The sequence below is a fragment of the Podarcis erhardii genome (genome assembly GCF_964252035.2).
Source record: "Podarcis erhardii genome assembly, chromosome: 8".
NCBI classification, from domain to species: Eukaryota; Metazoa; Chordata; class Lepidosauria; order Squamata; family Lacertidae; genus Podarcis; species Podarcis erhardii.
Genome location: NC_138499.1, coordinates 18903190 through 18920075, shown reverse-complemented (window position 1 = coordinate 18920075; position 16886 = coordinate 18903190). Strand labels below are relative to the sequence as shown.

The 16886-nt window shown below is 41.5% G+C and overlaps 1 protein-coding gene across 5 annotated transcripts in view; it reads right to left on the bottom strand.

Annotated features, from left to right (window-relative positions):
- CSMD3 (CUB and Sushi multiple domains 3) overlaps positions 1-16886 on the bottom strand; it is a 574504-nt gene that overhangs the window by 319200 nt on the left and 238418 nt on the right. For all 5 annotated transcript variants that reach the window (XM_081873886.1, XM_081873887.1, XM_081873888.1 and 2 more), the window contains exon 6: positions 12427-12539. In XM_081873886.1, coding sequence (XP_081730012.1) covers positions 12427-12539 — 113 coding nt within the window. The remainder of the gene's footprint in view (positions 1-12426; positions 12540-16886) is intronic.

Genomic DNA, 16886 nt, shown 5'->3' with positions numbered 1-16886 from the left:
GCAAACAAAACCCAAAATGTGGAAGAAGGGCAAAAGGGGTGTTAGTAGGCAAAAGGAAAAGGCCTTAATTTAAAGCAGCTAACTCAGTTGGTCTTTAAGGTGCTACTGGAAGGAATTTTTTTTATTTTGTTTTGACCATGGCAGACCAACACGGCTACCTATCTGTAATAGGAGCAAGCTGTTTGTAATAATTATTCAATAGGGGAAAGATGCAGTTATTTCTGTGTCTATTCAGGAGTGCATCATAGTGTTCAGTGGCACTATACCTGAAAGTAAATCCCAGCGGTATTTAGCAAGGCAAGCATAGTTGAGCTGGAGAAGGGATGAGGGCTCATGGATACTTTGGGGGAGACATGGGGGTTCACAGCAAATTAGAGGCGGGGATTCATGAAAGCTGCAATTGGTTAAAGGCTACAGGCTTTGAAAGGGCCTAGAATTGGGATTGGAAATGAAAATAACTGAGCTATTTTCTGACATTTTAGATTAGAAACACTTTGGTTAACTGAAGCCTGGGAAAGTGATTCACTCATCTCTAAGGGCAAGCAGTTGTGAGCTTGGCCATTTATTTATTTCACAAAATTTATATACCATTTGATTATAATAAAACCTCAAAGCAATTTACAAAAAGAGTAATAGAATATAATTATCAGTGGAAAAAGTTAACTTTTTAAAACATAAAATAATAAACTAAAAACCAGATTAAAACACATGCCCGAACAGTCATATCACAGTCTTTTATTTTGATGTATTGCACAGATTCTGTGTGTGTGTGTGTGTGTGTGTGTGTGTGTGTGTGTTTGAGTTCCTAGGAAGAAAAGCAGGATGGAAATAAAAAAATACAAAACAAATTAAGAAATATTCAAATTAAGATATAACAGCAAAGCACTCCTATCTGACAACATGAAAGAAGTCAAATAATGTTTTTACTCTGTAGTTTCCAGGGCAATTATTTTTAACAACCTCCATTACATTTCATTTTCCTTTTAATGTTTGGGGATAACAGTGAAATTGACTGTAAATTCAGTTTGGCACTTAACTATACACCCTTTGAACATCGCTATACACATTAGAATGTAGTATGGGGATATGATTGATTTTCATAACAATTTCTCAGATACTGGCTGTTATTGTGAACACAGTAAAAGAAATAGATTATGGTATAATGCTGTAGAGCAATTTCGTGCCACATCTAATGTGCAAGTCCCATTTCTTAGTAATGTTCAACGAGATAAATTTGCACAACTATTTCAAGTTGACTTCCTGGAATTGAAATACAGCTTGGTTCAGTTTTCTTTTCCTTCTGCTTTGATTAAAAATCAAGCAGAACAGATATAAGTAAAAGATTAATGTGACTGAATAGTTGATTTAAAAAGTCAAGCAGTACAAAGAGTGAAAAAAGCAAATTTCCAAATTTCCATTAATCCTTCTTTACTAATTGAATATGTGTTGTGTATCTAGAGAAATCGTGTCCTCCCTAAAAGAGGGCACATGTTGAGGTGAGACCTGGAGACTGACCTCCTGTGTTGTGGGTGGGTGAGATTGGATAGCCACAACACCCGATTGTTAGGTCCCTCATTTTTTGGTTCAATCTGGCCAATGGGAGGCATTCCAAATGGATCGAGGGACCTATTTATACCCATACACGTGACCCAGAGCTTCCTTTTCCAGCTCATGCATTCAGAACAAGCTAACAGCGTGCACTTTGTGCAGTCAAAAGACTTACCTTCGACGAATCGTCTTGGTGATTTCTTTCCGTTTTTTATTCCCCCTTTTCATTATTGCCTTTGATTGTTCCTTTTTGAGTTGTCCTCTACTCCTTCCCTTCCCTTTCCCTTCCCTTTCCATTTCTTCTAGTGTGGCTTTGCCCCTCTGGGGCTCCAGCCCCCCCGGGCACTCCTGTTGTGGAGCTTGCTGCTGCCTGTTTATTGCCATCTCACATTGCAGCGGCTGGTGTTCCAGCTCCAGCAGCAGCCTTGTGCTTAATACACAACTTTGGGCAATTGTAATTGTCGCTCTATTAGTGCTTGTTAGGTCCTTTATTGGTTTCATTGCAGTGAGAGTACCCTCTCCTTGCCTTGATTGTGCCCCTTTTGTTTTAGCTTTGTCGGGTATTTGTTAAGGGTGGGGGGAAAACCCTGTTTCATTCCGGCCGCCATTTTAGGTCACAGGGATAGGTTAGTTCCTGACTAGTTTTTGGCAGGAGCACCATTTTGCCTTGGCAGGAGCGCCATCTTGTTGAGGTGGGAGCGCCATTTCAAGGCCTAGGTCCTTTTGTGTGATTGTAATTAGTACTCCTATGCAAGAAGAAAGGATCGTGATGCCTATTAAAAGTAACCCCAGTCCTGCTTTCTCTTCTAAGAGGGTCATTAGAGGTCCCTCTCAGTCACTGCTTTCTGTGCCACCTCCTGTGGTTCATCAGCTTACGCAGGAGCAGAAAGGAGCCTCTCCTCAAGCAGCCTGGGATGTTACATGATGGCTTATTGATCCTAGCTCGCACTCCCATTAAGTTTCCTGCCTTGAGGGCGTGGCTGCACATCTACCCCGATTGGGAAGCTGCTTCATATTTGTGGCTGGGATTTTCAGAGGGCTTTCGTATTCCAGTGGTGTTCCTGCCCAAGGCCACAAAAGTTGAAAATCAAAAATCAGTGAGATAGATGCCTGATATAGCCAGGAAAAGGATCAGGAAGGAATTAGCATTGGGAAGGATGGCTGGGCCATTTGAGTGTCTTCCTTACCCGGATTTGCACCTTTCCCCTCTGGGTGTGGTGTCTAAAAAGGCCCCTGGGGAATTTCGCTTAATTCACAATTTATCTTACCCACAGCGTTCATCAGTAAATGATGCTATCCCTCCTGGGTTGTGTTCTGTCAAGGACGCCAGCTTTGACCAAGTGGCTGCTCTATATCTTGTGCAGCTTTTGAAGCCTTCAGTATATTTTTGGACTGGGCCTTATGTATCAAGACAGCTTTAAGGGGCGTCACCCATTACCTCGATTTTACTAAGTTCTGCAGCCAATTCAGACAAATGCTTGCTATTACTGCATGCATTTAACAACCTAATTAGGGAGTTGGATGTTCCCTTGGCGGCTGATAAAACTGAAGGTTGTCTTATCTTAGAATCCAGTTGGATACTGTGGCACAAACTTCCTCTTTGCCTGAAGGAAAACTGGTGGCCCTGTGTGACATCATTATGGGATTTTTGCCAAGGAAAAGGTTACCTTGAGGCAGATTCAGTCCCTCTTGGGCCATTTCAATTTTGCATGCAGTGTGGTTGCCCCTGGTCACCCTTTTTACGCACCTTAACAAGACTCTCTGCAGGCCTGTGGTCACCCCATCATCGGGTGTGCACCCAGTAAGGTCAGAGAAGACCTCAAGATGTGTCTTGAATTCCTGAGGGAGTTCAATGGTGTGTCCTTGTGGCAGGATACTTTGAATCTGCAATTTGATTTCCAGATCCATTCAGAAGCTGCTGGATCCTTGGGTTTTGGGCTTTATTTCCGTGGCCGTTGGTGCGCTCAGCGGTGGCCTGAGCACTGGCAGGGTACAGCCATTACCCGTGATTTAACGTTTATTGAGTTTTTCCCCATTGTTGTAGCAGTGCACAACTGGACCATGGAGTTGAAGGACTGGAGGGTCTGTTTCTGGTCCAATAATCAGGCCGTGGTGAGCGTTTTGGCAAGGCAGTCATCAAGCTCCAGCAGAGTCTCTGCCCTATTGCACATGTTTGTGCTGCGGTGCCTCAGGTTTAATATTGTGTTTTCTGCCCGTTTTATTGCTGGCGCTAATAATGATATTGCTGATGCCCCATCCCGTTTTCAGATGGAGCGCTTCAGATCCCTGGCTCCGGATGCCCAGAAGCTTTGGGAATATTCCCCAGTTCAGCATTGGAACCTTGGCAGCAGCTAGTCCTTCAGGGAGTAGTAGCTTCTGTTTCTCCTTCCACATTGAGGTCTTATAAGAAGGCATGGATGGACTTTTTAGCTTTCAGAGCACAGCATTGGACAATCGACAGTACAGTGTCGCCACCCACAAATCAGGTGTTGCAATATTTGGCTCACCTGCAGTATATGGGTCGTGCTGTGAAGTCCATCAGAATTCAGTCTTCTGCCATTTCATTTTTCTGTAAATCCCTTTATTCTAGAGTTCCTTGTGCAAAGTTGGTAGTGCGCAAGGCTCTTGTGGGTTTGGCCAGGTTGCAGCCACCAAAGTCGCCAGATAGGAGGCCGGTCACATTTGACATTTTTACTCTTGGTGCACAGCAAGTTAAGACTTGTCTGCTGGTCTACTTATGAGGTGAGACTCTTTGCAACAGGTTTTCAATAGCATTTTTTGGTGCACTGCGTGTGGGCGAAACAGTGCTGGAGTCAGCACAGGGAAGGGCTCCCAGGGGCTTGCATTTGCAGGACGTTCAGCTTTCTGATGCTGAGCTGGGGCTCACTATTTGAAATTCCATAATGGGCCAGTTGGGCCTTGATGCAGCTGCCTGCCACTGGTAAGCCCGGTCCTTGTCCAGAGAAAGATGCCAAGAGATATTTGTCACTTCACCTGCCTGGAGATGGTCCCTTCCTGGTTCACGAAGATAGGTCCTGCTAAAGAGGCATCATTTGCTGCAGTAATGCGTAAGGTGCTTGCAGCGTGTGGCCTGCTGGCCAGTGAGTTTGCACCTCATTCTTTCTGCATTGGGCAGCTACTACCACTGTGCACTAGGGCCTGTCCGTTGACAGGATTAAGGATCTGGGCTGCTTGAAATCTGATGCATACAGGGGTTATGTTCAGATGCGGTGCTGAGATGAAGTTATTAATGTTGTTTTGTTCATTCCTAGGTCTGCCTGCCCTGCACGTCTGGATAGGCACAGCATTGTCCACTGGGCCAGCAGGAGGGCAGCGGAATCTGGATTTGGACGCAGGCTTGGACTTCCCAACCATGTGCGCATCTCCTGGGTGTCCAGACGAGGAATGCCTTGGGAGGAGCTTCTCCCAAGCGGTACGCAGGTTAAGAATGGACCTCCAGAATGAATTAAGTTCTTAATCCGAGGTACCACTGTATATATATTTACAGTGGTACCTCTGGTTACAAACTTAATTCATTCTGGAGGTCCGTTCTTAACCTGGAACCGTTCTTAACCTGAAGTACCACTTTAGCTAATGGGGCCTCCTGCTGCCACACAATTTCTGTTCTCATCCTGAGGTAAAGTTCTTAACCCGAGGTACTACTTCTGGGTTAGCAGAATCTGTAACCCAAAGTGTTTGTAACCTGAGGTGTTTGTAACCCGAGGTACCACTGTAGTAAATGTGCAATTTAAAAAAGAGGAAGGGGGCATAAAGAAAACCACAACAGAAAAGGTGAAGTGAAACAAGTGAGTTCAGACTTTATAACAACATTATATTGGGGAAAAACCCCTATTGTGTTAGTGCCAAACGGAGTGCTTGTTTTCCCACCTAGCCCATTTAGACTCCAAAGCCTTTGCACCTGCCCCTCACCTGACCCCACCCAAGCCCGACTAATCAAGCCGACTAATAAGTAGCGGTCGGCAAACATTTCTACTGATGCATTTTATTTTCCATAAATACTTATAATAACGAGTTGCTGGGGTTCATGAGCAGTAGAGAGCTAATGTGTTCCTGTTCTGCTTATGTTCCATAGACATTTGGTCAACACTGCGATCCAGAAGCTAGGCCAGATAGGCTCTGTTCCAGCAGCTCTGTTCTTATGTTCTTAATCATGCATAAGTATTATTTGAGTGTGTTTTGAGATGCATGTGTTTACATACAACAAAAATTGTTTGAAATGTCATGCCCTTTCAAATGCTGTACCTTAATTACACTAACATTAGCTAGGCGGCAGATTTTCACTTTGGTAGGGTTGAACGTGTTCCAGTCTTGTACTGATTTCTTCCAGAAAACAGAAAGCTGTCATTTATATAGACAATGGTTTTCTGTAGCTAAATATGTCCCATTGAAAAGCTAAATTACATTACTGATCCAGTATTATTCAAAATAACTTTCGGTCATCATTGCCTGGTAAAAGGTAAAGGTAAAGGTACCCCTGCCCGTACGGGCCAGTCGTGTCCGACTCTAGGGTTGTGCGCCCATCTCACTTAAGAGGCCGGGGGCCAGCGCTGTCCGGAGACACTTCCGGGTCACATGGCCAGCGTGATGAAGCTGCTCTGGCGAGCCAGCACCAGCACAGCACACGGAAACGCCGTTTACCTTCCCGCTATAAAGCGGTACCTATTTATCTACTTGCACTTAGGGGTGCTTTCGAACTGCTAGGTGAGCAGGAGCTGGGACCGAAAGACGGGAGCTCACCCCGCCGTGGGGTTTCAAACCACTGACCATACGATCGGCAAGTCCTAGGCGCTGAGGTTTTACCCACAGCGCCACCCGCGTCCCCTCATTGCCTGGTAGTTTTGTCATTAATTTGATTGTCCATTCAAACTTTTCCACAGTTAGCTCAAAATATTATTTTCACTTTTAATCTGTTTGTATTAACCCACTTAATTTACGAGTTTCAACCTGACAAATAGCCATTCCACTCTGTTTCGTGGAAGTTTCTGAACAAGCACTACAATCTTATAATGCCTCCCAGTAGGGTTTACAAAGTGAAGTAACCCATTATTAAACTGGGTTACGCTTTTGAAGTCCTATATACATCTCCTCAGAAAATCTTTCAGTATGCATTTAGTACTGTCGATATTAAGTTGATATGTTGCTGATATTACATTTCAAAACATTTTTTTTTAATTCCTATGATGTAAGCCTTCCACCCTTTTGAATGATTTCTCTTTTCAAAGTATTCAGATTCTGAAGGTTAAGAACATAAGAAGAGCCTGCTGGATTAAGCCAATGGTCCTTCTAGTCCAGCATTCTGTTCTTGCAATGGGCAATCAGGTGTCTATGGAAAGCCAACAAGGACCTAAGCAACACAGCACTCTCCCATTTTTTTTTTTATTCCCAGCAACTAGTAGTATTCAGAGGTTTGTTGCCTCTGACAGTAGAGGCAGAACAAAGGTGTTTTGGGCAGTAGCTTCTGCTCGCTTTCTCCTCCAAGAATTTGTCTAATCCCCCTTTAAAACTGTCCAAATTGGTGGCCACCACTACATCTTGTGAGAGAGAATTGCATAGCTTAACTATGCCATTAGGCCATTGTTTTACTTGTGCTGAATGTTTCGAGATCCAGCTTCACTGGAAGTTCCTGGGTTCTGGTGTTATGGGAGAAACTATCCACTTTCTGAGAGCCAGTGTGGTGTAGTGGTTAAAAGCAGTGGACTCGTAATCTGGTGAACCGGGTTTGATTCCCCGCTCCTCCACATGCAGCTGCTGGGTGACCTTGGGCTAGTCACTTGGGTGACACTTTTCTCAGACCTTGGACTAGTCTCTCAGCCTCACTCACCTCACAGAGTGTTTGTTGTGGGGGAGGAAGGCTGCTTTAAGACTCCTTAGGGTAGTGCTAAAGTGGGATATCAAATCCAAACTCCTCCTTCTCCTCCTCTTCTTCTTTCTCCACAACAATGCATAATTGTATGCTCCTCTTTCATGTCTACTCTTATTTACCTTTCCTCTAAACTAAGAAGCCCCAGATGTTGTAACTTTTCCTCATAGGGGCGGTTCCTTCATCCCCAAATCATTTGGGTTGCCTTTTTGTTAACGTCTTCCAGATCTACAGTTTCCTTTTTGAGGTGAGGCAACAATTACTGTACAAAGCATTCCAAGGGTGGTTGCACCATAGATTTCTATAATGGCATTACTATATTGACACTTTTATTTTCAATTCTTTTCTTAGTGATCCATAGCACAGAATTATCCCTTTTAACGGCTGTCACACACTAGGTTTACACTTCTGGTCAGTGCATTACTTGACACTTGTTTACATCAAATTGTATTTCCCATTTTACTGCCCATTCACTCAGTTTGGAGAGATGCTTTTGGAGCTTTTCACAGTCCCTTTTTTTAACCACCCTAAACAAGTTGGTATCATCAGCAAACTTGGCTACCACACTGCTCACCCACTGTCCCTTGTTAATTTATGTACAAGTGAAAAAGTACAGGTCCCAATGCTAATTCATGGGGGCTCCACTGTCTACATCCCTCCATTGTGAGGAACAATTACTCATGCACAAGGGTACTGCTTCTCTTTTCCCATGACTGCTATGTTTACTTAGGAGTCTTTGGTGAGGTACTTTGTCAAAAGTTTTTTCAAAGCCAAGTACACAATGTCAGTTGGATCACCTTTATCTATGTGCTTGGTGACACTCTCAAAGAACTCTTAACAGGTCAGTGAGACAGGGAAGTCATACCGCTTTTGCTTCAGCAAGACTTGTTCTTCCATATGCTTGGCAATTCTATATTTTACAATACTTCCCACCAGTTTTCCCAGAAGAGATGTTAATCTGTCATCATACAAAGATTCATCTGCCTCCCTAGCCAGTCTCCTGCTATTATTTTATTTATTTATTGGTCACTATGCATTTAGCAACGTGCTCTTTTTTATCATCCTTTGTTGACTGCTTGCATCTGTTTTTATTTTCCAGAGTATGTGTTCCTTTTGCTCTAATTTGGACAACACTTCCATTTCCTAAAGGAAGACTTTTTGCCTCTGATAGCTTCTAACAGCATTGTGTGAATGTTTTGCTTAGAAAAGAATACTCTGGTTGCATACACACCATACATTCAGGGCACTCTCCCCCTTCCAAGAATCTTGGGAACTTTAGTTTACCCTTCAAAGAGCTACAATTCCCAGTACCCTTAACAAATTAGTTTCCAGGATTCTGGGAGGGATGTGTATGCTTTGAATCTATGGTTTGCATGCATCCTCTTTTACCAGAAAGTTGCAACAAGCAAGGTGATGTTATTTTCCTTACAGAAGTGGCATTTCACAAGCGTCTGTATATACTATGCAGAAATATTAGCTCTAAATGCTGCCAAGCAAAACTGGCCAAAGACAATCACACACTTCAAATGCCGGCATGCCTGTTTTCTGGAAGCATACCCTTGTCCCCCGGGGGAGATGGTTTAAGGAAGTGAATGAGGCTAAAGGATCAAGGACACAGATGGGGGAAAGATATGGCATGGCAGGTGAATGCAATCTGCATGTATGCCCTAGAATTCAGGAAGAACTTCAGCCAGCTCTTTTCCAGACTTGGAGAGGCGTTCAAAGGGGAGGTCATAGGTTTGTGGGATAAGAATGAGTCATGACAGGCATGGCCAAAGGCTTGGACTGACATATCCCTACCATTCCTATTTATATAATGTTCTGAGAGTGAATCAGCTGCTAATAATTAATTTTATCAATAACCTACCTTTTAAAACAATTAATTGTAAATATATTTGTATATTACCAAAACCCCAATACATGCATTTTAGCGGTCTTGTATGAATTATGAAATAGCTCAGCTTATTATGAACCCAAACTACTTCCTGTTATTGAATAGGCAGATCCCTTTTAGTTCAGTGTAACGATAAAATGAAAGAAGTCCCTACATCAAATAAACAAGTACATTTTACCTTTAAACCCTAAAGATAAAAATTAGCCTACTAATCAATCAAGTAAAGTCAATCTACCAATTAATCTAACAATTGAAATAATTATTTCTTGTAGCTCTGTTTGTAGGCTACAGTCCAGTGAGAGTTGAAAGTACTTAAGCTCATTGAAATCAGTGGGCATAAACTCAAATAAGTCTGCAGCTGATTATGTCCATAATGTACTGTATTTCCTTTGAGGTTGAGGAATTGAATTTCTCAAGAGACTCATCACTGAAAGAATCCCTCAATTGTCTTGTAGTTTGATATATTATGAGCCTTATGGGCACCACTGCTCACACTGTCCATAGCATTCATGTAAAATAATGTAATGGGCTATTGGTCTGATTCTGTAGTCCACTCACTTCTTATTAGGCCTATCATGGAAGCCACATTTCGGACAGATAAAATACTTTCATAAGAACAGCTCTGCTCTGGAAAAAGGAAAGGGAACATCTACAGCACTCATTCCTCCCCCTAAACTCTTATCACCTAACAGGTTTCAGAAAACGCATCAGTAACTTTTTTTCACCATAATACGTGAACTTATCTGTAGCAGTCTAATATATGCTCTTAAATAAACTTGAATTTGTAAATATTTTGTGAAATTTGCTTCATGTGGGTTGACAAATTAAGGAAAACATTCAAAAGAAGCATAGAGTTTGTACAGGTAACATTTTCCAAAGCAGTAGCCATGCTACTCTCTGGCAACAAATACAGAGAGTCTTGTGGCACCTTACAGATTTAGTCTTGTGACTAACAAATTTATTATAGCATAGCTTTTGTGGAATACAATCCACTTCATCAAATAAATGAACTGTTATCCTGAGTTGTAGACATAGATAAAGAGGATATTAATCTACATATTGGGGAATGCTAAATAGTGAGGTCAAAGGGAATGGAAATGCAGAAAAATACAGGTTGTGATAATTACATTTCAAACATTATTAATGATATTTTTTATGAATATTAGGATATAAATATTCTTATAAATTAATAAATAGTGGCCATTCACAAAAAATGTTTATGTATGTAACACAGAAATCCTGGCATTGGTAAATGAATTAATGCATTTAATGCAATTTAATGTAATGGATAAAAATCCACCTTGTTGATTCAACACATATGTAATAGCATTGAACCATTTAATGAATTGTAATTCAGTAGTTTCAAACTACATTCTCCCTTTGAAGTTTCTCTGTTTCAGTATGATTATCTTAGTCAGATACAGAATGTCCTGGGAATTTGCAATATTCTTCCACACATGTTTCAATCCTGCCATTTCTGATGTCAAATATTTGTTTATTTTTTGCATAGAAATTAGCCTGTTTGTACTGTGCAGAATACAAAAGGGCACTGTAGGTGGATGATGGCATAAGCAGGTAAATGAACAAAAGGCAAGATATATGGACAAAGGCAAAGAACCCTGTGGAAGACCCAAATGCCAACCTGGTGACAACACTATTACAGGATCTAATAACGTCATACACCATATCAGGGGTTCAGAAAACAGAAAATTGAAAGATGGAATACATCCCTGCATAACACTTCAAGCATATGATTATCATGGCATGAAAGTTTATGCTATAATAAATTTATTCAACTTTCAAGTGTGACAAGACTCTTCCTTTGTTCTCCCAGTAAAAAACTGAAGCTTATACATATTTTGATTGATACATGTTTTCCACTCTATTTTAGCTTTATTCATCACTAATGAATACGACACCCTTTCTAGTCAGTCAAGTGCTATGATTTACAGTGGGCTTGATTCCCAAGTTCATTCCACAGCTTAGAGGAAATCAATGTGCACGACTATAGAAATATACCGGTAGTAAACTAAAAAACAAACTCATACATGTCTTCATCCCAACTTGAAAATACTATCAAGGGACGTACTTGCTTGCCTAAAAAGGCTTATAATTACTTCTCTGGATTTGTATCATTCTAAAATTACTGTATTTACTGTATTTTATACAAACAGAATAGATCCCTTTTTAAATTGCTTTTGAAGAATGGGCGGGAGTAGAGTTAATATCCATAGACAGTCTAGTATGCAACATGCTAATGATTATTCTGCAACACAGTTGTCCACATATGTGGTATCCATGAAGAGCAGGTGCTGTTTCTATCATCAAGTCCTACTGATATGAAAACATGCCTCAAAAAAAGGTCCTTGAACTAGATATTATGGGAACATGGTGTGCAAAGATAAACAAAATTTATTTTGTGTCAGGAAGCGTTAACAGTTCCCTGGATATTATCCATTAAAGACAAAAATGTATTTACAAAAATGAGGGGTTTTGAAAAAAGCATCATATTGCTAGAGCATATATTAATATTTTCCCTGGCTTTTTATTTATTTATTAAGCAAACCTATTCTAGCAATGCAGCCTCAAATTAATATGCCTCAGATTCTCAGGTTTTATTTTATTTCTCTCTCAACAGCTGTCTATTCATTTACAAAAGTAGATAAGAAGCCTAACTAGTAACATAAGAAGAAAGTACTGCATGCAATGAAATGAACCCTACTTGACAAAGATTCTCTTTAGTAATGCCACCATCATGTGCTGGTTTTGCAAACATACACTTGCTCTCAAGTTTCTGATAATCAGTGAGGCACTTCAGCAATATTCAGAAGCACTTCAGCAAGTTACTCTTTTTAAAATCCAAATTCTTCATAAATGTTCGAAATCTGTGTAACAAGAATATGTTTTAATCTACACTGTAATTTGACAACTATTTTGTGGCTTTTGTAGCAGGAGAATGGATGTTTATTCATGCTTGAACTGTTCAACTGTAGTGGAATCAGAATGCTCTCTTTTTATTTCTTTTTAGTGAAAAGTACTGTTATACCTGTAAAACCGCTTTCTTAATCTGAAAAGAAAAAAACATGATTTCCATTAAATATACCTTGATAGGGAGCACTAAATCCACGATATCGGTGGTTGCTGTCTGTTACAAAATGGAGTCTTAACCAGTTTTTGTTGCTGATAATTGGGGGTGGTATATTCATTCCAGATAACCTGAGAGAGAAAATAAAAATAAGACAAAAACATTTGATGGGTCAGAAACCTCAGTCATTCACCAAGACCATCACACCTTTCTAAAGGTTTTCTACTCCCTACTTGTGAACATTTAAAACATGCATATTTGTTAATTGCATTCATTTAGTGTTAGATAGATAAACAGATAATTTATTACGGTCAGAGGCCAGCTTATAAAACACACTTGGGGGTACAATCCCAGAAGGAAAACAAACATGTAAAACAATGTACAACAATAAATTTAAAATTTATAAATGTGATAAGTGTATAGACACGTAAAACTTTAAGATAAGCTGCCACAGTGCGATGACCCAGAGTCACCCATGGAACTGTGTTTGGGGATTTTCTTAACAAACTAGTTTGGGTCAGGGGATGGTCTGCGCCTACAGATCTGTATATAGAATCTGGCGACCATCCGGGTCATCGTATAATCTTTGCCCAACAGGAAAAGGTCAAATTTTTGCTTTTCCGGGAGGTCAGCGGGCCTCACCAGCAAGGGGTCAATCATCTCACTATGTGCCTCTTCATAAAAGGGACATCTAAATCATTTAGTGTTATTTATAAATCCACTTTTCATAATGCAGATCACAGGGAAAGCTACAACTAATACATATACATTTTAACACCAACTACAATAGACATTTAAAATAATTCATAGGGCTGCTTAGAAACTCTTACAGTGAGTGACTAAGTCAAATAAATAAATGAATAAATCATATGCAAGAATAATAACACAGACACACAACAGCAGCTTAACCTCCTACAAATGTCTGGATAAAATTATGTGCTTTTAATTGGTGCCAGCATTTGAGTAAGTTCAGGGCTACACACATCTCTGAGTGTAGGACATTGAAGAGACAAGGTGTCACAATATGCACTTTTGGCAATGCAGTCACAAGAATGGGCCTCCCCCACTGATCTTACTCATGGGCAGATTGGTAGAGAAAAAGCTGTCCCTTCAGACATCTTGGCCCCAAACTGTTAAGGCCTTTCTATTGTTATAAAGCTGAATTTGAGCCTACTTGAAACTTGGGGTTGTCTAACGCTTGATCCAAATTGGCAGTCACATTGCCCATAATGAAAATGCACAACATATCAGGACAAACTTTGCATAGCATATTAAAAACATATCCAAAATATTGTTATGCAACTGCTAGAGACAAGGATCATGAAGAACATACAGAGGAAAGGAGTCGCTGTTGTCTATGGATACCAAGTGGAAAAAATTTTATTACACATCTCTGAAGTAAATTTTCGCTTTTCCTAAATTACCCGTGAGTCAAATTAATTTGGATAGCATTTATTTATTTATTTATTTAAGCTTAGATGCTTAGAAAGTCCTAATTTCATCCATTTTCTTTTCCACAAGTCTAGCTTCAGTTCTGCAGAAAGCAGAGATGCTGCAAAGTGGTAGATGTCACCTTACTTAAAATGAATAAAGAGCAACGTCCCAATATTGTGATTGTATTGTTTCATCAGTAGCCTGGAACAGTTGCCATTAAATTCTGTTCATTCAGCTGTGAAACCTGACATATGTGGGTGGTTCTGATTTATGAAGGACTAACTTTTGCCTTTAAAGAGAAGCTACACCCTGAACAAGGTTAAGGCTCATAAGCATCTACCATCCTGCCTTTTAGTTGTGGAAACAGCACCTCTTGGTGGTCAATTTATTAGTTCCAAGAAGCAGATGAGAAAACATATTATTTTAAAGGGAATGGAACGTGGGGAATCATCTAAACCTATGTCAGAGGCAGAAAGTCATGGTGGAAGAGCAAAACGGTAATGGATTTGAACATGACCTCTCATCCTAATTGCTAAATATTGTTTATTCATGTTCCTGTTGTAATGATACTGCATAGACTCTTGAATAAAATAAAAATTGTGCAGCATTTCCCACTATTCAATTACTAAATGCATAAGGCCAAGAAAATACTTAATTGAAACTTAAGACCTTTATGCCCAGAAAGATGCATTAGACTACAATCCTATATACATTTACTTGGGAATAAGCCCCATTGAACTTATAGCACCAAATGTTTATTTAGCAAAAGGCCTCCATTTGTACAAAAGCAAAACACAGAGAACATGATCAAAACAAAACAGAACATCTCACCTCCCATATTGCTGCGGTACCAATAACAAGTAACACGTTGTCAAAGAAGTGAAATGCTACAATTTATTATTTTACTCGATACTGTAAACGAAGGTTAGTGAGCCTCTGTTCTCTGACTCCCCTTCCCCTGACTTTCAGGAGTGCTGGCAGTCAACTGCATTGCATTCATCCCACTCCTCTTTATTAGACAGAACTGCAGCTAGGAATGCAGCTAAGGATCTGGTTTGCGTGTTGAGTCCCACCAGGCCACCCTCACCAAGAAATACACACATCACACATTAATTTTGTTTAAGGTTTTTTGCATCAATTTTGGCCACAACTTTATTTAAATACATAATTGTGAGTGGTTGCTTAGGCATTGGTTATGACTATCTGTCCATGCCCAGGGACAGAGCTGACTTCCGGATTCCAGCGGAAGCCAGCGTGGGAAACAAGTATTGGGTGAGAAAGTGAGGCTGGGCCCCAAACCATCACTTCTCACCCTCATGTTCCGGTGGGGCTTGCATGGCCCAGGTCCGATTCTAGGGACAAGGACGAAAGAATGGCAAGCCCCTGGATTCCTTTAATGGAATTCCCTTTTTCCGCATCACCATTGGAGGGGTAGGCACTTACCCCTCCTCCAACCAAATTTTAACCAATGCCTAACCGCCAACCTTACAAGTTGTGACGATTTGCTACGCAGTAGGCAAAACCAAATGGCACCAGCCAATCAGCCAAATGGGAAAGTTCCTACCAGGCCCCTGCACGAAGGCAGGCGACCCCATGACAGGCATAGCAAGGTCAAGCAAACGAAAACCCCCCCTTAAAAGGGAGGGTGGGCGGGTGATCCGGTGTGAAAGCCAAGAGGACGCCCAGTAATGGCGACCTGTATTTAAAGGCTCTAACCCCACCCCCAAATTGGCTACATACAGAACTCCCCAGTAACCCAATTAACCACTTAGAGACCTGGGTTATCCAAACTGCACAGTCATACCAGGGTGGCCTGCATTCCCCAACCGCAACACATGCTCTCATTTAGGGAGAACACGTTTTGTCAACAGAAAGACCAGTATGTTTTCTCTGCCCCAAACCCCTTTGCCCAGCAACCACGTTGCTAAGAATTTCTGTCTTGTGCAACTGCACAGGCTACACTGCAGCAGTATTCCTCCACCTGATTGTCAATACAGATACCAGTGCTCCTCCAAGAGTATCTTTCTGAACCATCCTACCCTAACTATAGAAGAAAAGCTATTTGTTCTATATAGCCTCTCCTCCTCCCAGGAGGGGAGGAGTTGTGATCGGGAGATGATTCCCGCGTCATGCAGGGGGCGCTCTGCCCCTGCTTCAACTCCAGGGCTGGCGCCACGCCCCTCCCCAGTTGGGCACCCAATAGGGAAGCTCGACGAGGGTGTGGCTTGCTGCTCAAACGCAGCCGCGCCAGCGATCCCCACCATTGTACACACATTTTCTTCGAGTCACCCACCCTCCACTCCCTTTAGATTAGCTGTTCCTGAGACTTTGCTATGGACCTCTGGTTGGTCGCCCTGTTTAACCAGGGGGCCTGGTAGGAGTTTTTTCCAATTGGCTAAATTGGCCCGGCCTCTTGGTTTTTTTCGCCTATCTCGTAGCAACCGTCACAACTTTCGTGGTATTTGGCAGTTAGGCATTGGAATGTGTTGTTGGTGTTTCGGGTGGCAAGGTGTGGCCATCGCCTTCCCTGACAATTTTGGGTATTCCACTAAAGGAATCTGGCGGTCGTGGATCCTGTCCAATGCCCATGTGGCGGGGGGCCATGGCACGACCCTCGGTGACATCAGGAAGAGAGCCTATAGTTGGATTAGCATCAACAGGCTTCCCCTACTGGTGGTTAACCCCTCCTCAGACTCACCCCTCTACGAGTGGGTGGAGTCTAATGTTCCGTCGTCCAATGCCTAAGCCAATACCTTCTCACACACTGTAACCAATAAAGTTGTGGCCTTTACCTTACCCATTCACCTTACATTCTGTGACCACAAGTCTTTATTCCCCAAGCGGGGATCGGATCCTCGAATCACAAATAACACTTTTTGTTATATATGGTGAGAGGGAGCTCCTAACATCCAAGTAGAAGGCAGGTGTTCTTTGAACACCAATCTCTTCCAACAATTCATGGAAATGCAAGTCCTTAATAAGTTGCCTCACCAAATCCAACATCACACTGAACTCAGTGAGGCTTACTTCCCAGCAGATGAGGT